Source organism: Phocoena sinus, chromosome 12, assembly GCF_008692025.1.
Source record: "Phocoena sinus isolate mPhoSin1 chromosome 12, mPhoSin1.pri, whole genome shotgun sequence".
Classification (NCBI taxonomy): Eukaryota; Metazoa; Chordata; class Mammalia; order Artiodactyla; family Phocoenidae; genus Phocoena; species Phocoena sinus.
The window spans coordinates 6468485-6495671 of NC_045774.1; the positions used below are offsets into that span (position 1 = coordinate 6468485).

The window sequence follows — 27187 nt, forward strand, 5'->3', positions numbered from 1 at the left end:
CAAGCTAAGATAAAGGAGTGTGTGGCAGGACAGGGCTGGGAAATGAACTAAGAAGGAAAGAGGTGCGGGTTTAGAACATTCCTAACTGCCTGGCAGGGGGTGGGCAGGTGAGACTCCCAGGGAATCCTGGGATGCCAAAGGGGGCAGAACGAGGGGAGAGGCACACTCTGCTCCTCCGTAAGTCTGCAGTATTAGCATGCTTGTCAGTAGTTGAGATTGCTAGATTTCTTACCCTGCACTATATTCTTGCTGCTGACTGACCAGCTGTGCGGTGATCCTGTAGAAAAAGCACTGAGTTTCCCTTTAAGAAGCCTGGGTTACTTCCTGGATTCACCTCTGACTGTCCGACTTTGGGCAAATCATCTCGTGGCTCAGGGTCTCCTCTTCCTCATTTTCGAGATGCTATTTCAGGCTTCCTCCTGCATCCACACTGTGTTATTTTACCAGACTCACTTCTCACCGAGAGGTGAGCTAGGGGCACACACAGAGTGTTCCCCCAGCAACCTGGCTGAAAGAGAAAAAGAAGAAAAGACTAGCAGACAATTGGACCCTTCTAAAAAGAGGACTTGTTGAATCGTTTGGCACAAGGGCGTTAGTTTCCCTCAAAAGAGTTGATGTTGCTTTATTTCAGACTCACACCTAATGATAGATCTCTTCTCTTCCTGAAGAGGTTCTTTACTGTGAAAATGTTTAGAGGGGGAAATGGCGAGCCGGATTCCATGTCAGTGATCGTATTTCTCATTCTTTCAGGAATTTTTCTTTAAATGTGGAGCACACCCGACCTCTGACCAGGAAACGTCAGTAGCTTTGAACCTGATCACAACAAATAGTCGAGACATCACCTGCATAACATGTATGGACATCAGGTAAGGATCTGAAAACACTGTCACTCTCAACATCTGGCTTTCTCAACTTCTCTGCAAACAATAGGTAATTAAAGTCACTTTTTAATTTTTCAAAGGAGAAATCGGAAACATTTTTCTGTAAGTCAGAATGCAGCCCACCAGCCAGTATTTTAGGTCCTTCCATTAAAGTTGATAAAGATGGCATTAAAATATGTAGTGTTGATCATATTATCTTACTAGGAGCATTGCCTCTGTGTTTCCTGCTGTTAAGCTGTGACCTTTATATTAATAACTCACAACATCTTTCTAAGGAAATGAACCACCTCCCAGATACACAAGGAGACAATTGCTGGAAAAATAATATTGTCTCCTGCAAGAAAAATTTTCCTGTCATTATTTTTTGGGGGTTTTATAAATAAAAGCTGCTGTATTCATACACAGTTAGATTTAAGTGTGTGTGTAACTAACCACTTGATTGAATAAGGCCGCCTCTCATATCAGGCAGCAGAGGAGTGCCCTCTCTGTAGGTTAGAGAAAATGACTATTTCTCCTTATGTTGACAGATTCATGCATAGGGATGTCATTAGAGCCTGCATGAGGACACCCCAATATTCTGCATTTGTATTTTGCTGATTGTTGTGTTTTTTTCTTGTTAATGCTTTATTTTTTATTTTAGAAATAATTAACTTAAAGTGTTAGAAATTCTATCCTCATGGTTAGTAAGATTTTGGTTTAATTCTTTCCAGTATCTTGGGTATGCCTGAACATTTGCATGTCTGTATGGTGCGTGTGTGTGTGTGTGTGTGTGTGTGTGTGCGCGTGTGTGTGCTATATGTAATTGTATTGTATATAGAGTTTTGTATGTGGCTTTTTCCATTTAACATGGTAGCATGATAAGATTTCCCTGTCATGGAATATTACATGAAAACACATTTTTATAGGTACCTAAGATTCCATCATATTGTTGCTTTAATTTGCACTTCCCTGATGACATATGATGTGGAACATCTTTTTATATGCTTATTTGCTATCTGTATGTCTTCTTTGGTGAGGTGTCTGTTATGGCCTTTGGCCCATATTTTAATTAGATTGTTTGTTTTCTTTTTGTTGAGTTGTAAGTGTTTTTGGTATATTTTGGATAAGTCCTTTATCAGATGTGTGTTTTGCAAATGTTTTCTCTCAGTCTGTGGCTTGTCTTCTCATAATCTTGACATTGTCTTTTGTACAGCAAAAGTTCTGAATTTTAATGAAGTCCAGCTTGCCAATTATTTCTTTTATGCCTTGTGGCTGTGGTGGTGTATCTAAAAAGTTGTGCCATGACCAAGGTCATCTAGGTTTTCTCCTATGTCATCTTCTAAGAGTCTTATGGTTTTGTGTTTTATGTGTAGGTCTGTGATCCATTTTGAGTTAATTTTTCTGAACGGTGTAAGGTCTGTGTCTAGGTCCATTTTTGCATGTAGATGTCCCATTTCTCCAGCATTGTTTGTTGGAAAGAATATCTTTGCTCCATTGTATTGCCTTTGTTCTTTTGTCAAAGATCAGGGTCTATTTCTGGGCCCTCTGTTCTGTTCCACTGATCTCTATATGTCTATTCTTTCACCAACACTACACTGTCTTGATTACTATAGCTTCATAGTAAGTCTTGAAGTCAGGTAATGTCAGTCCAGCTTTGTTTTTTCATTCAATATTGTGTTGACTATTCTGGGTCTTTTCCTCTCCAATTAAATTTTAAAATCAATTTGTTGATATCCATAAAATAATGCTGGGATTTTGATTGGAATTTCATTGCATGTATACATTGATTTGGGAGGAACCCACAACCTGATAACATTGAGTCTTCCTACCCACAAACATGGAATACCTCCATTTATTTAGTTCTCCTTTGATTTCATCAATCAGAGTTTCGTAGTTTTCTTCATACAAGTCTTATTTCATATTTTGTTAGATTTATACCTAAGTACTTCAGATTTCAGGTGCCAATGTAAATGGTGTTTTTATTTCACATTGCACATATTCATTCTTGGTATATAGGAAGGCAATTGACTTTTGCATATTAACCTTGTACCTTGCAACCTTGCTATAAGTGCTTATTATTTCCAGGATTTTTTTGTCGATTCTTTTGTATTTCCTGCATAGATGATCACGTCATCTGTGAACAAAGACAGTTTTTTGTCTTCCTTTCCAATCTGTATACCTTTATTTCCTTTTCTTGCCTTATTTCATTAGCTAGGACTTACAGTATGATTTCGAAAGGAATAGTGAGAGAGCACATCCTTGTCTTGTACCTGATCTTAGTGGGAAAGTTCAAGTTTCTTAAATTAAGTATGACATTAGTTGTAGATATTTTGTTGATAGAGTTTATCAAGTTCGGGGAGTCCCCCTCTTATTCCTACTTTACTGAAAGTGTTTATCATGAATGCATGTTAGACTTTGTCAGATTTTTTTTATGCATCTATTGATATTATCATGTGATGCTTCTTTTTAGTCTATTGATGTAATGGATTACATTAATTCATTTTTCAGTGTTGAATCTGCCTTGTAAACTCTAGGATAAATCCCACTTGGACATTGTGTATAGTATTTTTTATACATTTTTAGATTTCATTTGCTATATTTTGTTGAGGATTTTTCTTCTATGTTCATGAGAGATATTTGTCTGTAGTTTTCCTGTATTGCCTTTTTCTGGTTTTGATATTAAGGTAATGCTGGCCTCCTAGAATGAATTAGGAAGCATTTATCCTGCTTCTATTCTCTGAAATAGTTTGTAGAGAATTGGTAGCAAGGTACGAATTTTATTTATTTTTGTGCTTACAAACATGTACTTTCGTATAAAAAGAGATTGGCATTTTTCATCTACCTTCTTAATAATAATTCTCTCTTTTTATGATTCTTTACAAGTGTGTAATAACATATTCAAGGAACTCCAATGCCATTAAGGTAATTTTTCGACCTAGCAATGTAACAATCTCTTAAGCCTTCAGTTTCCTTATAAAATCCAAGAATTGAAGTAGGTAATCTGTGAGGCTCTGACTGGTTCTGAAGAACTGCAAAAGGTAGAAACAGTCCTTGTTCACAGCCTATAAATCAATAGTATCATTTGAGAAAGCACTTGTTTGTGGTCCTGTCTTCTGACAGATGCAGAAATTAAAAATGAGGTTTTCAATGATACTGGCCTCCAAATGACACATATGTGGTTGTAATATGTAGAAAAATGCATAAGATAAATGTGCTATTCATTTCCAGATGTTAGGCTTAAATTTTAATTTAGGTACGTGATTTGTGTCTTTTGAGTTTATATTGTATATAAAATATTTTCCTGTCTCTTAAAGAAAAAAGCGAACTATTTGAGGGCTAAAACGTCCTGAGGTTTTGTGTGAGCCATCAGGTTCCCATCTGCCATCCAGCCTTGCGGTCCCCACTCCTTATTTACAGTAGCGGCTTGATCTTCATCCAATTGAGGTTATCAGTTGATAGTCTTAGGTTTATGAGTAAATAGTGAATCGAGCCAAAAGCAAAAACTTGAGCCAAAACCAGAAATTACAGCACTTGAAGGTATAATAGCTGTGCTGTTAAGTATTTACGATAGAAATTATATCAGAAAGGTTCAACACATCCCTCGATACCTCAGTTGCACTCAGGAATAACAATATTCAGCCACAAAAAAATGACACGGGCAATGCCAAAGTAAGATTGTATTCCTTCCCCAACCAGTATGTAGATCTTGGGCCTCACCCTGATATCAGGTAGCTTCAGGGGAAAACAGTATTTCTGCACCGTGAATCTTACTTTACAGAATGAGCCTTCTTAAAATTTAAAAATATAAAATTTGAAAACATAACAAAATAGAAAAATTATTACCATGATATCATTCGGCAAAAAGAAAAAAATCACCACCCTCCTTCCCTAGCTTTGCTTCTTCTACAGCTGCCTAGTGCGTCCCTGTACTTTTCACCTTTATTCATTATTCCTGGTTTCCAAAACTGAAGACAGACTAAAAAACAACCATGTGTATAGTCAGAATTTCACCTTCCAGAAACATGTTCCATAGTCCACTTCCCAGTAGGACATTACATCTAAGAAGCACTACTACCTGGTAATTTTCCTTAACTCTTCCAATAAAGTCTTATGTTTTCGATGTCATTGTTGTTTGATATAAATGTTTTTAAATAATTTTCTTGTTTTCAAATTTGTGTTAAGGTTCGTTCAGCCTACTGAAGCAATGCCTTGGATTGCGCACTTAAAAGATTCACTTGGGCTTGGAGATTAGTAAAGGTTTATCTGAAAGTCTGTTTGGACTTGTTCTTGGTGTTCCTGGGGGAGAGTGATTTGACTACGATTTGATAGTATTTTGGTATGAATTCATTTGTTGATTTAACAAAGAGAGATGAGCAATGGGTATCTTAGTTATGTTCCCTTTGAATGCATTTGTTATGTCTACGCTTCTCTTGTCAATTCTATATAGAAGTTCCTTTTATGTTGCTTAATGGCTGTCTTCTATCAACTTTACCCTTTCTTGACATTTTGGTGTCAGATGGAAACGTATGATTTGATTCATCATCAGGCTCTGAAGAGCACTGTGGGAGACTACAGGTATACTCACATAGGATTTAACTGACATCTTCTTTTTTATTGGAGTATAATTGCTTTACAATGTTGTGTCAGTTTCTGCTATACAGTGAAGTGAATGAGCTGTATGTGTACATATATCCCCTCCCTCCTGGACCTCCCTCCCACCCTCCCCCACCCCACCCATCTAGGTCATCACAGAGACTTTTTCAGTAAGTGGCTTTATTTCTGTAATGGAAAAATCCTTGAAATTTTGTGTGTGTGTTTGTGTCATAGCAGCAGTGGTATTCTTTGAGCATACAGATCTATATATTTCTCCTATCTGACCCAAATAGTATGTATACTCCTAGGTAATGTGACATGCCAGGAACAAAAAATACTTCCCTTTAAGTATGGGAGTATCTTGGAGTGTCCATCTTACATAGCATTCTAGAGAAAGGTAAATCAGAATACCAAATTGATAGTAGAATAAACAGGAGTACCTTCTATAGTAGACTGGAATAGCATAACTTTTTAAGATGAAAGAGGAAACTTCAAAGATATGTCTTCTAGCTTGAAACGAGTAACTTCACACTGTGCCCAGACCCCATTGGAGTAAGATCTCTCTACTTAAGCTGTGAGATTCTTTGCTGAAAAAGTGTGGCACACCTCAGTCTGATCCAGTCTTGAGGGAGAGCTGCTATAAACCCTTCCAGAAAGGAGAATCCTTCATGTGGGTAAAGCCTTACATAAGGCAATTGCATTGCCTCCTTTGAAATTCGAAGGTGGTGCTTAATGACTTGTAATTCTTTAATTTCAAATTCTTTGAACGTCTATCTTACATATGAAGAAGTTGAGGCTAAGACATTTAAAAAATTACACCTGGTCTTACCACGAGGAACTGGCTGAACCAGCCTACACATCAAGGCCTGTGTGTTTTTCTCTCATCACACCTTACCCACCGCATGGTCCCAGTTTTCTCTGGACAGTAAAAGGCAAGCTATCTGGTGAGGTTGGAAGGTAGGTTTGCACGTGAAAAGGAAAATACTAGCAGTAAAGTGAAATACAGAGACAATTTAAACACCGGTAAGAGTTGAAGAAAACAGCTGTATACATGCCTGTCCGCTCTAAGTTGTAGGCTGCTAGAAGGATGAGGTCCAAGCTTGACTGATGTGCACACCTGACTGATGCTGTTGTTACAATGTCCTGCACAAGTCTTTGCGTCCAAGAGATTTACATAAATATTTGCTGGTTTGGATTAAAGTAAACCTGTTTTATTCAGTGTGACAAACAGAAAGCAAATTCTTTTTGTGTGGAACTCTCTACTTTTAAAAATCCCTTCTGAATCTAATGGAATTGTCCAAACTGAGTTAAACAAAATAAATTAATCAGAAATCAGTAGAGAGTTTTAAGGCACTATTAGAAATAAGGGAGAAAGCCAGATTTCAGAGTCTTACTAATAGGAGATAGATTACTCAGCTGTATTGTTTGGGGTCAGTTACTTATAAAAACAGAAGAAGTATTTTATCAACATTGAGACTTTGAAATGTGAGCCATGTCAGTTTTAATGTCAGTCAGTGACCTTCATTTCTCCTGCAGTGAACGCTGTAGATTTCTGATCCAAGTGGCTGCATCAGCGGGGTTTCCTGGAGATGTTACAGGTGCTTGTGCATGAAATTCGTAAGCCTCACCTTTTCATTTAACTGCCGCTGCAGGTGCACAGCAGCCCCCGCTGGCACTACTAGGACAATATTGCAGATCCTTCTGGACCAGTTTCGTAACTGTTAAGGTCAACCTTCCATGTTGTAACCGTCTGGATTTTAAGCAGTTCATTTTCTGATGGTGGATGTTAAGAAGCGGCTGTATTCCTAAAGTATCCAAGTGGCCCTCACTAGGACTTTGGTGACAGCCGACCATTACTTTTAAGGTCCATTTTCATTGGAAATAAATGCCCACAGAGTCTTTAAAGAGCTAATTTTGCTTAGAAAAATACTGTAAGTGACTTGTGCATTTGCTTTTAATTGCAACTTTATCCTTATAATTAGCAATTCATTATAAACTTGTGGAGGGAAAGAAATTATGTGTATTGCAGATAATATTTGCACTGGTTCTTATCCTCAGAAAATTTAAACTGCTGGGATATTTCTTATTGGTAAGCAATGATATCATCTACCTCACCCTCTATATACACCATCTACGTAGTTCTTGTTTCCCATGACATTTAGAATTAGGTATTTGCAGATTTGTCCTTTGTGGCTTCACAGCTTGTAGAGCTATTTGCAACCAAATAAGCAATAGTCTCAATAACCTAGAGAACAGGCAAGTTATTTATTGAAGTAAGGGTCATGATGTGTTGATTCTGTTTCTTGTTAATTTGACAAATTCTATGTCAAAGAAAACATGGCCTCAATTTTGGCATCTGAAGTACACTGGGAATGGAATTTCAAGGGTTTCTAGGTCTAGACGTAGATTTTCACAGCACTAAGGGCTGCTTCGTGTGCTGTCGTGACAGTCCTTACACCATCACACCCACACGTTGATGTGCAGAAGTGTGAACACAGAAGCCAGCGTCCTATAATGTCAATATCATGGGCAAAGCAATTTTATTCAGAAGTCTATTGTCTTTAATGCCTCCTTCTCTTACAGAGAGAACTTAAAAGTCAATCTGTTCATGCAACAGATATTTATTGAGCTCATCTGTGACTCAAGGAACTGTTTCAGGGGCTTCAAGCTGAGATAAACATGTTTTTAAGTCGGATGCAGGGAGAGCCAGTGCCAGCTGCACAGGCTTGTAGATGGGTAGTGTGGTGGAGATGGGCTCATCCAGGCAAGGCAGAACTTGACATTGCGACTTCAGTGCATTCTCGGTGTCATTGCTATGAAACAGGGACCCAAACTTAGCTCTTTAGGCCAGGATTTCCCAGGGATTTTTTTCACTTGACCAAGACAACATTTTAAAAATACATAGGATAATTTGCTATCTTACATCCAGCCAGCTAGATACTGACATTACCTGCTATGCTGAAGCCCTTCCTCCTTTCATGTCACCCTGGAAAGAACCTTGACCCTTGACCCCAAAACTGAACTCTGACACCTGGTGCTGTCATTACCCGTCTCCATCCAGTTCCTCCTCCTGAGCGATTTTGTTTAAAATGTGTGTTTGTATTTTTTTAACTAAAAAAAACAAAAACAAAAAAACAGGTGCCTAAAGTCTTCTTCAGTTGTAGTGTGACTAAAACATTTAAAATTGTTAATGCCTCCAATGGATGTTTCTCTACAGATCATAATATTTTAACTGAGGAAACCTACCTCTACTGGCAGCAAGCTCAGAGAAGATTTTGATAAAGTAATCTCAGTTCTAACATGTTTTTAATTAAAAATGAGCAAATATTTCTGACAGAATATTATCCCAAGTACTGTTTTTTGCTCCACTCAGAGAACCTTTCTTTGACAAGCATTTTTACAAAACAGAACTCGCCAAATAAGTTATTTTTATTTATGCATATTTTGAAAGTTCTACCACATTTAGATGCAGCAAAATCAGTTTTCTCAATTCCACTTCTTTGTGATATCAATATGGAAACTACAAATTAAAAATAGGAGTTTCACTGAAAAATTCTTCCCACCAATTGAAATATTCCAAAAGTTCAGTTATAGATTTCAGAATGGAAATCCAGTATATCATTTGAGTTCTCATCATTTAATCTTATCAGTTTCCCCCCTACTTCTACAGGGATTAGTTTCAGTGTCTTCTCGCAAACCTTTTCCAGTGATTTTTTGTTACTTGAGGCTTCAAAAGCTGAAGATTTGGGACATTCATTAGTTGAATACTTTGATTAACGATTGCTAATTGATTTTGAACAAAATGCAAACAAATTTAGAAGACTCTTGTAAGGTAGTTAGTACTATTGTAGTGTAGGGGAGGAAAAAAAAGTACTTTCCTTCTACCCTTCTAGGTTCTCCAGCTGGGGTTCTGACAAAAGACACAATAAAAAGAAAAGAAAGAAATTTATTAGCACATGCAACACACATACACATGGGAGTACCCAGAGATGAGTAACTCAAACAGATGGTTAGAACTTGGGCTTCTGTAGCCCCTTAGCCGAAGAACAATAAATTTGTGGAGAAGCGACAAGACAAAGGAAAAAGACATTGAACTTCTACGGGAACAGATTGTGGGAGGGTGAATATATGGTGGAACTAATGAAAGGTAAGGACTAGTAAGTAAAGTTTGCTGTATAGACTCCTGTGGTGCCCTCTGGGCTGATAAGTGTCTAAAGTTGTCTCCAGTGATTAACTTCTGTCCTTGATAGAGAGGGGAGGGGGATACATTGATAAATGTTTGTCCTGCTTTTAGGCAAATAAGGGAGAGCAGAGAGCTTTTCTTATGTCTGCTCCCTCTCAGTCGGCTTCAGCTCAAAATAATTCTTATGCCAAAGTGACACATTTTGGGTTGGCATATTTTGCCACCCTTCAGTTGACACTAGACTTGATTTACAAAGTAGTTTTTTCAAGGCTGAAACTTGCCTAAAAGTTGGACTGATAATGAGCTGTAGAGAGACAACAGAGATGCTTTTGTATCCAGAGTCTGTTTTGTCACAATTTTGTGGTTCAGTTACTGTCTTTATAAAAATATTTGTAAATTTTAACAACTACAGCTTCTGCTTTGATTGGTAGAATATCACAGCTTGTTTGAACACAGTTATGAGTTAGATGCATCCCATGATTACTTCTAAGCGTGTTCCACACATTCCTAAATTTAATAAGGACGTTGTTTTTAGCCATAAGGCTGTATTCCACTGAAATATATATTCACGTCGTCACTTTAAGAACATATTCAGTGTGGAACTTTTAAACTGAATTTGCACTAGAATTCACAATAAATTCAGATATTTCACCATCAAGAGAATAAATTTCCAAACTCTTTACTTTGAGTCAATGAACTACGTGAAAAGAAAAATGGAACAATTATTGGATTTAACAGGTTTTCCATTTTTATTAGACAGTGAGACTGACAGAAAACTATTCAGTTTAACTCCTTATGAAGTTCTTCTGGTAAGCAAGCTAACACTGACAGCTATCACTTAACCTTTTGTACATGCACAAGAAAACTTGGAATCAAAACTGAGTAAATTGACGTAGTCATTTGATGTAAATGAAAAGTCACACTTCACTGAATAATATGTAAATGTACCTTCAGAGCTGCACGTGTGAAATTGAATTCTTTGTGCATAGTATTCTTAAAACAACTACAGACTCTAGTAGATGCTGATGCTTCTTCAGTAGGTTTGTGTCTCTAGTCTTTGGTCAGTGATATTTTAAAAGTCCCTCTGGTAGATAGAAAATGTTGACTAATACCTAGGCAACTTAAATAGTCATCATTAACTTTCTTGAGAAATAGAAATTCTGTACTGCAATATTGTGATTTATAATAAGAAATATTTGTTCTCTGTCCCCCATCAGAGCCCCTAAAACCTTTGGAATTTCCTAAGTGCTGAGAGCAACAGTGGTGCCTTTCATTATGTTAAGGAGGTTACTTTGGGTCGCACCTGAGAATGGGGGCTGGTTGCCGGGGGAACCAACCTTTGTGATTAGAGGGTTGGAACTTTCAGTTCCAACTTTCCCACATACCTTGCCTTTGCCTCTCTTCCACCTGGCTGTTCTGAGTTCTATCCTTTCATAATAAACTGGTAATCTAGTATGTAAAATATTTCTCTGAGTTCCGTGAGCCACTCTAGCAAATTATTGAAACTGAAGGAGGGGTCATGGAACTTCCAATCTATAACAGTGGGTCAGAATCCCAGGTGACAACCTGGAGTTGCAGTTGGCATCTGAAGGTGGGAGGGGGTAGTTTTGTAAGGCTGAACCCTTAATTTGCAGAACCTGATGCTATCCCCTGGTAGATAGTGTCAGAAACGAACTGCAGGTCCCTCAGCTGGTGTCGGATCATTGTTTGGTGGTGGTGGGAAGCCTCCACACTTGGCATTAGTATTAGAATCTTAGGTACTTAACATGTACTTCTTTTAACATATTAACCTATTAAACTACTTCTTTTAACATATTACTGTTGGAAGGGTTTATTCCAAAATAAGTAACTGATACCAACAATCACAGTAAACAGTTGTTCTAGATCTGTAATTAATAAGTGACAAAAAGCCCTGCAGCAGAAGCCTTCTGACTACTTTTCCGTGGTCTCTATACTGTCTGTCTTCTATCTGTGCGTACTTCATGTAGAGTGAACCTATAAATTCCTACAATTTCCATTGATCCCACCAACCGTTGGCCTGGTGGCTTTGTGCATCTCTCAGACTTCAGACCAGCCCCAGCACAGACGGACACATGTACTTCACGTGCTCTAGATGAGACAGTGGCAGAGAACACAGAAGTACGTGTGTATGTGTACCCAAACCAGTCCAGCTTATTGAATGTAGCTGATAATAATACTACTACTTTGAATAATGACAAATCTAGAATAAACACTAAATCAGACAGGATGCACAGACAAAAGCAAATATTGGGATTGTCTTGGGTGTATCTTGTCATATCATCCTCCTATGTATGCCTCTGAGACCAGGGGTTCCGTGGCTCCACATTTGGTAACCCGAGCACCCAGAGACCATAGGAAGGATATAAACACTAGCACATCACTTCTTACAGGTAAACGCCTGTGAGCTGAGACCCAAAAGTCACACTTGCAACCCTATCCCTCCTCCTTTCCAAGGTCATGTGTCACTGTTTATTGGGAGATAAGTATGAACTTGAATATGAAAAAGAATGAAATGGGAGGGGATGGTGACAGTTGCTGCAATCCAGAGAGGGCTCAGCTTTCATTAAGCTCCACCCTTCAGTCTGAGTTGCTGCTAGCCTCATTCTCCAATGCTGGCATGCAAGATGAAATCATAACGTTTCCCAAAATTTCACATAACAAATCTGTCTCTCTCTTCACTAGATTAATCCCAAGTTGTGATGCTAGAACCACTGGGGTTTGGGGAGGGCCCAGTATAGATAATAATAATTAGTGTTATACACAGACAAGGGCATATGACAGGGTGTCCCTGCATCGTTCTCCATGCTCATTAGTGAGAATCCCCAATGATAAGTGAATTATTCTTTTTGTTCCTAAACAACATTAGAAAAGCAGCCTGCCTACCGGCTAGGTAAGGGGTTGGCATTTGGTTTTCTTACGTCCACAGGCTGACTGATTCCTTGTTCTGACAAAGACACTTTATTCCAAGCAAGACAGATTGACTCTCTGTCCCCAGTGAGCAGCAGTCCTTGATTGTTCCAGCATGCCCCCTGTGCTAACAGTAACTAATCCCCATTCCACCTCACTTTCACATTTAACTTAAAGCTCATCTCTTTCAGAATACCTCTTCTGGGGAAGGCTTTTCCTATTTGTATCACGCTCGCAAGTACAGAAATATGTACAGACCATTAATCCAAGAGTTATTTACAGACACGTATTATTGCATAAGTGGTCTTAAAGCATTCCCTAAATTCTTATATCCTTACTGCAGAATTTATCCCCGAGAGCTAAAGGAGAGTTAGTCTGCTTCTTCCTTCTTCGCCTCCCATTTTCCCTCTTTTTTTTCATATTTAAGATTGTGGGGTCTTTAGTTTGACTCCAGTGGCCTTCCCGACTCCTGAGGTGCGCGGGTGGTATAGTGGTTCCGGGCACTTTCTTTGAAGACAGACTGTGTGGATCCAAAATGCGGCACTTTCCTCCTCACCCCGTCTTCCCAGATGAGAAGAGTGCCTCCTCGTTTTCACAGAGTTACTGTGAGGATTAAGTGCGTCAAGCCTTGCAATTTCAGCTTCAGATGGTGAGTTCCAAAGTTCTAATTTCTGAAGCCTAGATTTTACGATCCCTACCCCATTTCCTCAGAGAAAGTAGAAATAAATGCATTACACTTCACAAAAGGTGTGCAAGTGTGTAGGTGGCACCATCGGGTGCAGACCGCTCCAGGACGGGGGTCATCAGGACAGGCTTTGCCTCCGGAATCCACCAGCATTTGAGTATCTGACTTGGGGCACATCAGTTCTTTTGACCTTCATTTCCTAAACTTGGTTAATTCCTGAGGTGGTGTTAAAATCAAGTAAGTTAATTTCTATGAATACGCTTTGAAAATTTTAGATCTCTACTCAAATGCAGCACATCAGTTGTAATGATTATTATTAATAATCCTTTTCCCCTTGGGGAAATATATGCACATAAATAGTTATTTTAGAAATGAAACATTAATCCAATCGGGAATATCTGGCCCTAAGTCTCCACTCAGAGGAAATATTTTGAGTTTCGAGGGCAAAAGAATTTTGATATTAACGGGAGGAATTTTGTGGGCATATGATTGTATAAAAAGTGATTGTAAAAGAAATTGGGCCTTGGTGACCAAAATATATTTGGGAAGGATAAGACTTCTTTAATAGGATAGCTTTAGAAATTTTAGTAGAGATTTAACATCTTAAGTGTGGCTGCTGTAAAAGCTGTGACAGGGGACATGTAGCAGGTTGAGTTCTTCAGAAGCAGAAGTTGAAACAGAAGTTGATGTGTAAGATTTTCTTACTTATTCATTAGAGACCAAGGCCTGTGAAGGGGAAAGGGAAGGAACGAGTTTGGCCAGCTGCATGGGGCGCTCTGGAGTGAGTGTGGCCCACAGAGCGCCCAGGGCTGAGTCGGACCGAGCCTTCAGCTCCTGCCTTGCCCAGCCTCACGGCATTGCTGCTGGACAGTCACTGACGCAGATCCTGGAGGAGCTGAGGGCTGGGCGCACCTGCTGACCGCACGCCCCGCAGCTGGGCAGCAAGTCCTTTGAAACGGGATCTACGTGGTACCACTCTGTATTCCCTACAAGCCATAGACAAGAGGCATGAAAAGAACCTGAGAATCCTGAGAAGAGTTATTTAGGACAGTATTAGAAAGTAGAGTGTACAATACGTATTTCTGGACAAGAATTAACAAATATAATCACATTTAACCTATTCTGGTAATTGCTGTAATGTGATTACCAAGAACTTACTCCATTCAGTGGAATAATACACAGTTTTGAGAGCAGAAATAGTCTGAACTACCATATTCCTTACACACCCGGACATTCTTACATAAAATGCAAGTCCTGTCACAATGCTAATAGCTGCAAAAGAAAATCCAAGTTTTAATTGTTCACATTGTTTTGCAAATATCATGATATTGATTTCATGTAGAAACTACTGTAAATTTTTACTGTTATATGTGATATAAATGATCACTTTAAAAAAACATAAAATATATTTACATAATCAAAATGTATCTTAAGAGAAGTTTAGGAAACAAACTTCAAAATTTAGTTTCATATTCAAAACCCATATGGTTTAAGAGGCACGAGAATAGATGAAGGATCCACGTGCCTTACAAGAAATACTGTTGTCACCCTGAAACTTTACCACAGTACAAATAATCAACGTCACTCATAAATTACCCTAGTAAATTAATAATTAATTCACTCATTCTTAAATGCAGACATTCTGTATCTCCTTAATTGTGCCTTTTCACTGTTCAAGCACTTGATATCAATATTAACATCTTAAGCTTTTTGGAATTCCATGAGCTTCTGGCATGTGGAATTACATTTTGTTGTCAACTAGACTTTCTTAATTTGAATTGTTTTTATGCCCATTTTTAAAGGCTGTTATATTTACAAACATATTTTCCCAGTGATCATTTCAGAGGTTAACCTCAAATTATGTCCATAATAAACCTGTCTTGACTAAGTTAACGTAATCCTCTACAAAAGAGGAATGGGTAGGTTAATGGATCCAACATAGCTGAATTAAAGCCTGGACTGAAAAGGAGTTGAGAAGACTTTCCCACTGAGTTGATTCCTTTGTCTCCTGGTGGCATGATGGGGCAGAAAGCAAACACAATTGAGGTCAGACTGGGACTTAATTACAAGCTAGTCATTCACCCCTCAGCTACCATTTTATCCAGTGAGGCTGATAAGACCCACTTAAAAGGACTGTCAGGGTTGGGGTGATAGTCCAATAATAAAATCTGTGTAAAGGTGCTTGGTAAACTGTAAAATGGTATTCAGTGTTATTAGCAATGGGCAATCTCCCCCAGATTTGCCAGTCCCTCTTAGAGCCTCTGCTACTCCAGAGGTTTGCATGTTTGAACTGAGACGGGGTGCTGTAGGGTGCTGTCTCACTCCAATTCTGTGCTAGGAAACTAGTGTGATGCTGGCTGGTTGATGGACGTGTCCTCCTAGCAGGGGTCTAAGGAATCAAACCTCTGCATTGTCATGGAGTCCAGCGTGCAGGCGTCTTGGGGAGCTGTGCATGGAAGAGCTAGCCAAGACGCTCTCCTGGACCAGATGCCCACACTAAACTTTTAAGTTAAGATTGTCCACAGAAGTTTCCTTAAGTGTCCTTTAAAATCAGTAAGATAATAGCTAGAGTGGCTCTGTCACAAGTAACTCTTATTACAGAATTTATACAGAACGGTATTCTAGGAAAATGATAAAATGCATGGAGTGTGATGATCCCATCATACACATTAGCTTTCACAGAACTGTCAGTGTTCAGCTCTAATCTGGCTTTCTGGAATGATATTTTCGGCTCCTGCAACACCAAGTCCATATGGAAAGAGATTTTGATTCAGCAAATTTAAAAAAATAAACTTCATTCTTTGAACCTTTTTTTTTTTTTTGTATACTTACTAAATAGGTGGAATTAGCCTTTTGTTTGTCTTGAAAACTCGGCTTAGTGAAGTTTATTTTCCCATAAATATATTGGAATGCCTTCCTTAGCACTACAGCTTGCTTCTTGTCCATTTGCAATGTCTGTTTTACACCAAGCTTGTTCTGTAATGAGACTAGCAGAAGGCACAGAGTTTTCTCTCCTCCCCCAGTCTCTCACTATGTCTGATTTTCCTATTTCCCAGTTTCCATTGACATTTGTTTCTGAGCATAGATTGATTTGCCCTAGAGCCACTCAGTGATGCTCAGTGATGCCAACCGAGTCAGCCTCTGATGAACAGAGACTGTGATGGCGAGCTTAGGCTCTGGAGAAAGAATGCTGGGTTCGAAACCCGGTTCCACCTCTAATTAGAACAATTGCCTTGTTCTTTGGGCAAGTTCCCCAGCTTCTCTGAACCTCTTCAAAAGGGTCTGAAAAATTAAATGAGATAAAATTTGAAGAGTGCGTGTCACATAGCAAACACAGTAAATACTAGCTAAGATTTTGGCTCTGAATTGCTAACTAAAAGAGCATATTGTAGGTAAGTTTTTACTGATCTTGTCTCCTCTATATTTTGCTCTCCAAACATACATCAGTCTTGGCTATGCGAAGCATAAGTAAAGAGTATTTAATCTTTTCTATGACTGGTATGTCTGCCTCAACATCCCAGGAGTCATCTGACAAAACTACTCATGAACAAGCCTTTCATTAGCTCCCTGAATGGGAATATTTCTTTTCCTCTGAGAAAAGTAATATTTTTAAGGCCAGTTCTATACTTTTATGGGTATAGCTATGACTACATAAAATTTAATTGACACTCCACGCAAACCGGCTTTTCTGTTTAATGATATGGTGTGAGGCAAGAACACGTGGCTATAATGTTCTTACATAGCTGTAGGTTAGTGCTTCTTACCCAGGGGTGGTTTTACGATGTCTGGAGACATTTTGGATTGTCACAGCGCAGAGGTGGAGGTGTGGTGCTAATGCCATGTGGTGTTTGGAGGCCAGGGATGCTGCTGAATATCCTACAACGCTCAGCACCCAAATCAAGGAGTACTGAGGCTGGAAAAGCCTGCTGTAGGTGGAGGAGGGGATGGAGGCCACCCACCTCTGATTTCAAAAGGCAGGAAGCTCACTTCCTGTTAGGCTGCTATCTCCATCTGAACTCGTAAACCTTGCATTCCAAACTCTACTATTTCTCTAAGTCATTTAACAAACTTAGTTCCAAATTGCAGACTGTGCATGTGAATGCCTTGCCCTTTATATTCAGCCATGGAGCTGGCTCTTTTCCATTGGGATTTGATAAACTAAGGAAGAAAACCCGGCTTAGCGAGTGTTGGAAAACATGCTTGGTGGGTCTCAGGCAGTGTAGTGATTAGGAAGTGTGTACTGTGAAGAGAGGTTGAATCTGGTGCACAGAGATAAACAATTCTGAAAGTCATTTTCCTGAGCCAACCAACTGTAATTTTTAAGTTCTGTATTTTAAATAAATTTGAAAACCTCAGTCAGATTTAAAAGGTGTAACCCTTAGAGTTTGTGTTAGCTGTTTTTTCCCCCTATGGTGGAAGTGAATCCATAAACTCGTGAAGAATGGAAACAAGTTTGTGGTTCTCTAATAAACCAGTTACAAAAGTCATTTAATTTCATTCTGGAAGAAGAACCCTCCATTATATACCAGTGTGATTTAAGAATTATTGCAGAATTTTTTTCATGCTATTTGGTAACTAGAAAGCAAAGAGAATGAAGGAGGAAAAAAGGTCAGGCAAGAGACCTGTGTGAAAGAGCATTTGCCATCCTTCAAATTCAGTGTTACTGTGGGTCACCCATGACAGTAGGGATGTAGAAGGCAGAGTTTCTGGATTAAACCTGATCCCTGTCAGGATTATAACAGGTTTCTAGTCTTTAGTAGGACTGATAAGTGAGACCCTGCTCAGGGCTGCAGCCCACTTCTGCAGAAGCCATATGTTTCCAGGTGCTTAGCTTCTATGGATTATAGAAGCCACATTTGAGCTGCACATGGCGATATGAGATTCCCATCAACTAAGTCCGGTATTCTGCTGGAGCCGCGCCGGGCTGTGAAAATCTCCTCCTGAGCAGACCTCTCAGTGGTCGTTCTTGCTCAGTGAGTTTACAGGTATCATCTCCTTTAATGCTCAGAACAGCCCCGTGAGGCAGGTACTGTTACTGTCCCTGGTCCTCACATAAATCACCTGAGGCTTAGTGGGAGGAGTTTTGGAAGTAAATCCTATGTCGCATAGCTGATAAGTGACGACAGAGTCTCAATCCAGACCTTATGCTAAAATATGTATTCCTGAGTACACTCCACGCTGCCTGGTTACTGCTAAATGCATCCAGGAAGGACCTTACTCAGGGATCTAAGATTCGGGTGCATCTTGCCACATCGTCCCCCGCCTTGGTGCTTTTTGTCTACCCGATGTTCTCAGAATGCACTGACGCATGCGATATAAATACTATATGTGTGTGGCATTTCATAGCAATACAGTTCTACCGTGCCTGCTCTCACGTGACTCGTATGTTGCTTTTTCCTACCTGTTGTATCTTGGCACTTTCCATGTCAGAACCGACAGGGCTCAGGGTCAACAGGTATGCAGAGATATGACTGAGCTCCTGGTGAGTGGACACTTGATGCATAGCTGTTGCCTTGACAGTGAGCACGTTTTCTGGGTAAACTGGCTATTTTTATTGGTTCTTCTGTGAATGTCTTGTTTTGGCCTTTCCCTGCCAAGCTTTCTATCAATGTTTGTCTTTTTTTTTTTTTAATAAATTTGAAAGATTTCTTTACATATCAAGAATTCTAGCACTTTTCTATACATATAATAGATGTAAATGTTTCCCCATTTATCGTTTCTCTTTTACTCTGTTTTTAGTGTTTTTCCGTACCAGGTGTTACATTTGTATGTATTCAATTATCAGTGATTTTGATTTTTCTGACCCCTTAGAAATTTCTTTGCCAGTGCTGGGTTATTGATTCAATTTACCTGTGTTGTATTCTCAACTGTTTTACAATTCTATTTTTTTTAAACATTTGATTTTTTTGACCTCCCTAAGTATCTGTGTTGAGGAATGCTAAAAGTACCAAGCTTTATTATCATTATCATCACTATATTAACTATTCTAACACCCCTTAGCAAGTCATCTAATATCTCACTAATTTGAAATCACACAGATATATTTGTATCTCTTTTAGACCTCTATCTGGGCTTCTACTTCTGTTCATTACTCATTCTGTGCCAAGCACATAGTTTAATTACTGTAACTTTAAGTAAAATTTGAAATATGGTTAGAAAAGTCATTGGCCATCTTTTTCATGACTTTTTTTGGCTAGTCTATGATTGTTCTTCTTTTAGAAACAAATGAAATTTTTCATGCACTAAAGAAAATGAGTAGAAACAGAGGGGGCAACTCAAATTCCCCCGGGCACATCCCGATGGTTCAGTGGCCATTACCTTTCTAAGACTAAACTAAGCTCCGTTTTCAATATGGCATCAATTTTAATGTACAAGGATCAGGCTTCAAATATTTTTGTCAAATGTGGGATACTGTTTTACTGTTCTTTTAAAATCCTGAAATTATGGGTTGGTGTGTCTGAAAGCTATTTGAGAGGTGCTATCATTTATATTTCTCCCTACAGATAGGAACACAACTAAAGTGAACCAGAGAGAGGAAGAGTTAGCTTTTATGTTTTAAAAAGGTTTTAGCTTATCTATTCCACACCACAAGCTTATGTCTGGTTTGACCTTGAGTCTCCTCCAAATAAAGTGACAATTTCTCTACTTTGGGAGACACTCTTGGGCAACCTGCTGGGGATTTTTCTTTCAAAGACTAATTTCCTGAATCTCTGGCTAAAGAGAGGAGGTTAATAGTTTAGGGAGTTTGTTCATAGGCCATTAGAAACAATTAGCACATTGCTGAGATTAAAAGCACTTCTCCAGAATGTTGGACGGCAGAGAAAGGAAACACCACTTTTAGAAACATCTATTTTTAACACCTAATTAAGATAGACTTGGAGATTCCCCATCCTCTCTTGCCACACTATTTCATATTTTAATTATCAAGAAATTCTTAATTTCCTCCAAGCTTAGTTCTGCCTAAAGTAACTTAAAGTAATACTAACTTGGAACCCTATCCATGGATTCTTCTGAATGAATTTTTAAATCACCTCATAACGTTTTTTAGGCTGATTATTTTCATCCCTGTACTTTTTTCCTTTTTGACAATTTTTTCTTAATACTCTAATTTCTGAATGATTTTCCTTTTCTCCTAAAAATCACCTTTGTTCCAAGTAGGCCGTTCTCCTTGATGCCTCTGGAACATGCCAGCCATTCATGTTCTCGTTCTAGTACTTTAATCCTGCCGCTGCTTCTCTTGCTCCTGAGACATCCACCTCTGGCCCTTCACCCCGCTCTTTCAATGCTTGAAGACCCAATGCAAATTCTCACACTGTGAAGTTTCTGGAGCCTCTTTGTTTGGGGCTCGGTACTGCGTGCTCCCCGTAATCGCTGCCCCAGTCAACGCACCGCCTCCAGCTCTCACGTGCCCTGCACTACCACACACCTTGTGACCTCGTAGCAGGAAGAATTTGTCAACTCAAATTTTATCAGTGCCCCTACTATGTTTTGGTTTGTAACCATTCTTTTTTTCCTCTTAACTACTGTAAAGATAGAACCAAGTTATTGTGATATAGAGTTGGATCCATTTGTGTTTTCTGTGTTGTGTATACTGTAATTCTGCACATGGGTGTTGATCAGCCGCCAGTCCAGCTGAGAAATGATGAAATGAGAGAAAAAGGCAGTTACCCCCAGCTACCTACCTCTACCCACCTCGACACTCAATCTTCAGAAACATAATCAGAGCCCACCTCTGCTGGCTCCCTCTTACCTACCTCACTCGCCGCATCCAGAGCCCTGGTCTTGCTCTAGTTCTTCCAGCAAACTCTGCTCCCTCTCGCCACAGGACCTGGGTACGTGCCACTTCCTTCACATGTAACGTTCTCCCAGTCTCCCTCGCCTTAAACGCCCCCCCCCCCCCCCCAACAACTTCACCTAATGAGCCGAAGCTTTAAAAAAAAAAAAAAAAAGAGCTTCTCTGTCAGGGACATCTGGCATCAGCACCTGTAACCCACTGACCACCCGGTGACTTGAGCTGACTTGGGTAGCCAGGTGGGTATCTTCTGTTTTCCTCAGTGCCCTGTGCCGTCTTCCAGAAGCTGTGACTCCAAGGGGTCAGAGGTGGCCCTCTGTCTCAGAAGGTCAGCAGTAGGTTAGCAGGCAGGGTGGTTGGTTCGTCATCCCTGCAAGAGGGACGCACGTGCGGCATCACAGAGAACCGTGTGTGTTGGCCCAGATGGGGAGCAAAGGAAGGTGGAGCTTGACCTCAGTGAATTGAAAGTAGACAGTGTAAGAAAAGAACTTGGGGACCACTCGAAAAGGGCCTTGTATATCCTCCCAAAGAGTAGTTGCTTTATCACTTAGCCACTGGGAAGTCATTGGAATTTTAAGTTAGGAGAATATAATGGCCAGTTTTGTGTCTTAGAAAGGTAATTCTGGTGGCTGGGAGGGGCGGGGAGGGGGAGCAGGATTTCTCCATTGTGCAGTTATGCCCTAATAAAAGCATCCAGCTGAAATCATTCATCCCGAGCTGTGTTCACCTAGCAGCCTGGAACCCGAAGTTTCCATCAGGTCCCCTGCAGCCCACAGCCAATCCTCTCTGCTCTGCTTCCCTGTAGTCTCTTTGCCTCCCAGGAGGAATTAGAGAGCTGCACTTCTGTTGAAATTCTAGGGCAAATTTCTAAAGAATTTCATGTGACATTTTATATGACATAAGAACATATATAGTTAATTACAGGCCTATTTGGTAAGTGCAAACTAACTGCGAGAAAGATCTAAGCTGAAATGCCAGCCTTATCATGAAAGCCTTAAACAGACATGTATTTATTGACATGCATCGGTGCCCATGTCACATCTCCTCTCCTATCAGAGTCCTTCGTCTCTGCGCTCCAGACTCACAGACTTGATTCCCATTCCCAGGCATGCTCCGAACCTTTCTGCACCTCAGGGCCTTTGCACATCTCATTGCTAGGAAAACCATATCTGGCTTTTCATGCAGCTGACTCCCACCCAGTCCTCAGGCTTCTGCTTGCACGTCCCTTCCACAGACAAGACCACCCAGTCCTGATGCCTGCAGCCTGCTACCTAATGTCTCACCTTCTTTCTTTCTCTTCCTTCATGTATCATAATACGATTTGATATTCTACTTTCATTTATGACATCATAGAAATACAGTCTGTTGCCCTCAGTAGATTCGAACTGTGTCTGTTATATTCACGCTTGTACCCCAGCACCTAACAAAACTGAATGAAAGGAAGTAGGAATAAAATAAGTATCTGCTAAATGAATGAATGAGCCCAGAATGAAGATCTACAATAGTTGGTGAGAGCTGTTATTGAAATTACATCCTGTGATGTATAGGAGGAAAACAGAAAATAGATATTCTCAGCCCAAAATAAGCTCTAAAAGGCTGGCATAGGAGAATGTGCCTCCAGTTTGATCTCAAGTTCCAATCTGAGCAGAAGGTGTGTGTGGTACATATTAGGTATTGTTGAGTGTGTGAGTGTAAGTTAAACATTTGTAAATCAAAGTACAGTTCAAATGTACTAAGGCAGCTCATTTAAAAAATAAGTCTATATTAAATCATCTTTTGATGTGAAAAGTACCCTTTTAAAATTGAATAACCATGCTATAACACTCTGTTGCACTAAAAGTGAACTTCCTTTCATTTCATAAATCAGTTATAGTCGCCAGTTTAATGTATGAATACAATACCTGTTTCCACGGCAGGCATCTGAGTATTAGAGCATTGTATTAGTGTCACATGCACGTCATTTCTCCATAAGTTGCTCAAGGAGGTGAGGGTGGACAGGGCCTGTATGCATTTTCAAATGCTGTAGGTTCAAGGCAGGTTTAGGTCTGTTTTTTTTAGTATTAAACATATATATACATATATATATATATATGTATATTTATTTTCTTTTTTCTTTTTCTTTTTTTAAATCTTTATTGGAGTAGAGTTGCTTTACAATGTTGTGTTACTTTCTCCTGTACGGCAAAGTGAATTAGCTATACATATACGTATATCTCCTCTTTTTTGGATTTCCTTCCCATTTAGTCACCAGCATTGAGGAGAGTTCCCTGTGCTATACAGTAGGTTCTCATAAATTATCTATTTTATACATAGCATCAATAGTGTATATATGTCAATCCCAATCTCCCAGTTCACCCCACTACCCACCCCACCTTCCCCTTTGGTATCCATACGTTTGTTCTCTATGTCTGTGTCTCTATTTCTGCTTTGTAAATAAGATTGTCTATACCAGTTTTTTTCAGATTCTGCATATGTGTGTTGATATGTGATACTTGTTTTTCTCTTTCTGACGTACTTCACTCTGTATGACAGTCTCTAGGTCCATCCACATGTCTACAAATGGCACTATTCCATTCCTTTTTATGGCTGAGTAATAATCCATTGTATATATGTGCCACATCTTCTTTATCCATTCCTCTGGTAATAGACATTTAGGTTGCTTCCATGTCCTGGCTATTGTAAATACTGCAGCAATGAACAATGGGGTGCATATGTCTTTTTGAATTATCGTTTTCTCTGGGTATATACCCAGTAGTGGGATTGCTGGGTCACATAGTAGTTCTAGTTTTAGTTTATTAAGGAACCTCCTTCCTGTTCTCCATAGTGGCTGTATCAGTTTACATTCCCACCAACAGTGCAAGAGGGTTCCTTTCTCTCCACACCCTCTCGAGCATTTATTGTTTGTAGATTTTCTAATGATGGCCGTTCTGACTGATGTGAGGTGATATCTCATTGTACTTTTGATTTGCATTTCTCTAATAATTAGTGATCTTAAGCATCTTTTCATGTGTTTGTTGGCCATCTGTACGTCGTCTTTGGAGAAATGTCTGTTAAGTCTTCCATCCATTTTTTGATTGGCTTGTTTGTTTTTCTCATATTAACCTGCATGAGATGTCTGTATATTCTGGAGATTAATCCTTTGTCAGTTGCTTCATCTGCAAATGTTTTCTCCCATTCTGAGGGTTGTCTTTTTGTCCTGTGTATGGTTTCCTTTGCTGTGCAAAAGCTTTTAAGTTTCATTAGGTCCCATTTGTTTATTTTTGTTTTTATTTCCATTTCTCTAGGAGGTGGGTCAAAAAGGATCTTGCTGTGATTTATGTCATATAGTGTTCTACCTATGTTTTCCTCTAAGAGTTTGATGGTGTCTGGCCTTACATTTAGGTCTTTAATTCATTTGGAGTTTATTTTTGTATATAGTGTTAGGGACTATTCTAATTTCATTCTTTTAAATGTAGCTGTCCAGTTTTCCCAGCACCACTTACTGAAGAGGCTGTCTTTTCTCCACTGTACATTCTTGCCTCCTTTATCAAAAATAAGGTGACCATATGTGCGTGGGTTTATCTCTGGGCTTTCTATCTTGTTCCACTGATCTATATTTCTGTTTTTGTGCCAGTACCATACTGTCTTGATTACTGTAGCTTTGTAGTACGGTCAAGTCAGGGAGCCTGATTCCTCCAGCTCCGTTTTTCTTTCTGAAGATTGCTTTGGCTATTCAGGGTCTTTTGTGTTTCCATACAAATTGTGAAACTTTTTGTTCTAGTCCTGTGAAAAATGCCAGTGGTAGTTTGATAGGGATTGCATTGAATCTGTAGGTTGCTTTGGGAAGTATAGTAATTTACACAATGTTGATTCTTCCAACCCAAGAACCTGGTATATCTCCATCTGTTTGTATCATCTTTAATTTCTTTCATGAGTGTCTTACAGTTTTCTGCATACGGGTCTTGTGTCTGCTTAGATAGGTGTATTCCTAGGTATTTTATTCTTTTTGTTGCAATGGTAAATGGGAGTGTTTCCTTAATTTTTCTTTCAGAGTTTTCATCATTAGTGTATAGAAATGCAAGAGATTTCTGTGCATCAATTTTGTATCCTGCAACTTTACCAAATTCATTGATTAGCTCTAGTAGTTTTCTGGTGGCATTTTTAGGATTCTCTATGTATAGTATCATGTCATCTGCAAAAAGTGACAGTTTTATTTCTTCTTTTCCAATTTGTACTCCTTTTCTTTCTTTTTCTTCTCTGATTGCTGTGGCTAGGACTTCCAAAGCTATGTTGAATAATAGTGGTGAGAATGGGCAACCTTGTCTTGTTCCTGATCTTAGAGGAAATGGTTTCAGTTTATCACCACTGAGAACAATGTTGGTGGTGGGTTTGTCATATATGCCCTTTATTATGTTGAGGAAAGTTCCCTCTATGCCTACTTTCTGGAGGGTTTTTATCATAAATGGGTGTTGAATTTTGTCAAAATCTTTGTCTGCATCTATTGAGATGATCATATGGTTTTTCTCCTTCTATTTGTTACTATGGTGTATTACATTGATTGATTTGTGAATATTGAAGAATCCTTGCATTCCTGGGATAAACCCCACTTGATCATGGTGTATGATCCTTTTAAAGTGCTGTTGGATTCTGTTTGCTAGTATTTTGTTGAGGATTTTTGTATCTATGTTCATCAGTGACATTGGCCTGTAGTTTTCTTTCTTTGTGACATCTTTGTCTGGTTTTGGTATCAGGGTGATGGTGGCCTCGTAGAATGAGTTTGGGAGTGTTCCTCCCTCTGGTATATTTTGGAATAGTTTGAGAAGAATAGGTGTTAGCCCTTCTCTAAATGTTTGATAGAATTCTCCAGTGAAGCTATCTGGTCCTGGGCTTTTGTTTGTTGGAAGATTTTTAGTCACAGTTTCAATTTCAGTGCTTGTGATTGGTCTGTTCATATTTTCTGTTTCTTCCTGTTTCAGCCTCGGAAGGTTGTGCTTTTCTAAGGATTTGTCCATTTCTTCCAGGTTGTCCATTTTACTGGTATATAGTTGCTTGTAGTCATCTCTCATGATCCTTTGTATTTCTGCAGGGTCAGTTATTATTTCTCCTTTTTCATTTCTAATTCTATTGATCTGAGTCTTCTGCCTTTTCTTCTTGATGAGTCTGGCTAATGGTTTATCAATTTTGTTTATCTTCTCAAAGAACCAGCTTTCAGTTTTATTGATCTTTGCTATTGCTTCCTTCATTTCCTTTTCATTTATTTCTGATCTGATCTTTAAGATTTCTTTCATTCTCCTAACTTTGGGGGTTTTTTTGTTCTTCTTTCTCTAATTGCTTTAGGTGTAAGGTTAGGTTGTTTATTTGAGGTTTTTCTTGTTTCTTAAGGTAGGATTGTATCGCTATAAACTTCCTTCTTTGAACTGCTTTTGCTGCATCCCATAGGTTTTGGGTTGTCGTGTTTTCACTGTCATTTGTTTCTAGGTATTTTTTGATTTTCTCTTTGATTTCTTCAGTGATCCCTTGGTTATGAAGTAGTGTATTGTTTAGCCTCCGTGTGCTTGTATTTTTTACAGATTTTTTTCCTGTAATTGATATCTAGTCTCATAGCATTGTGGTCAGGAAAGGTACTTGATACGATTTCGATGTTCTTAAATTTACCAAGGCTTGATTTGTGAACCAAGATATGATCTCTCCTGGAGAATGTTCCATGAGCACTTGAGAAGAGAGTGTATTCTGTTGCTTTTGGATGGAATGTCCTATAAATATCAATTAAGTCTATCTTTTTTCATGTATCATTTAAAGCTTGTGTTTCCTTATTTATTTTCATTTTGGATGATTTGTCCATTGGTGAAAGTGGGGCGTTAAAGTCCCCTACTATGAGTGTGTTACTGTCGATTTTCCCTTTTATGGCTGTTAGCATTGGCCTTATATATTGAGGTGCTCCTATGTTGGGTGCATAAATATTTACAATTGTTATATCTTCTTGGATCGATCCCTTGCTAATTATGTAGTGTCCTTCTTCATCTCTTGTAATAGTCTTTATTTTAAAGTCTGTTTTGTCTAATATGAGAAATGCTACTCCAGCTTTCTTTTAATTTCCATTTGCATGGAATATCTTTTCATCTCCGCTCTTTCAGTCTGTATGTGTCCCTAAGTCTGAAGTGGGTCTC

At 39.0% G+C, this 27187-nt stretch overlaps 1 protein-coding gene across 2 annotated transcripts in view; it reads left to right on the forward strand.

The window, feature by feature from the left end:
• Positions 1–27187, forward strand: part of PRKN (parkin RBR E3 ubiquitin protein ligase) — a 1284475-nt gene that overhangs the window by 727290 nt on the left and 529998 nt on the right. For both annotated transcript variants that reach the window (XM_032651607.1, XM_032651608.1), the window contains exon 6: positions 751–866. In XM_032651607.1, the coding sequence (XP_032507498.1) occupies positions 751–866 (116 nt within the window). The remainder of the gene's footprint in view (positions 1–750; positions 867–27187) is intronic.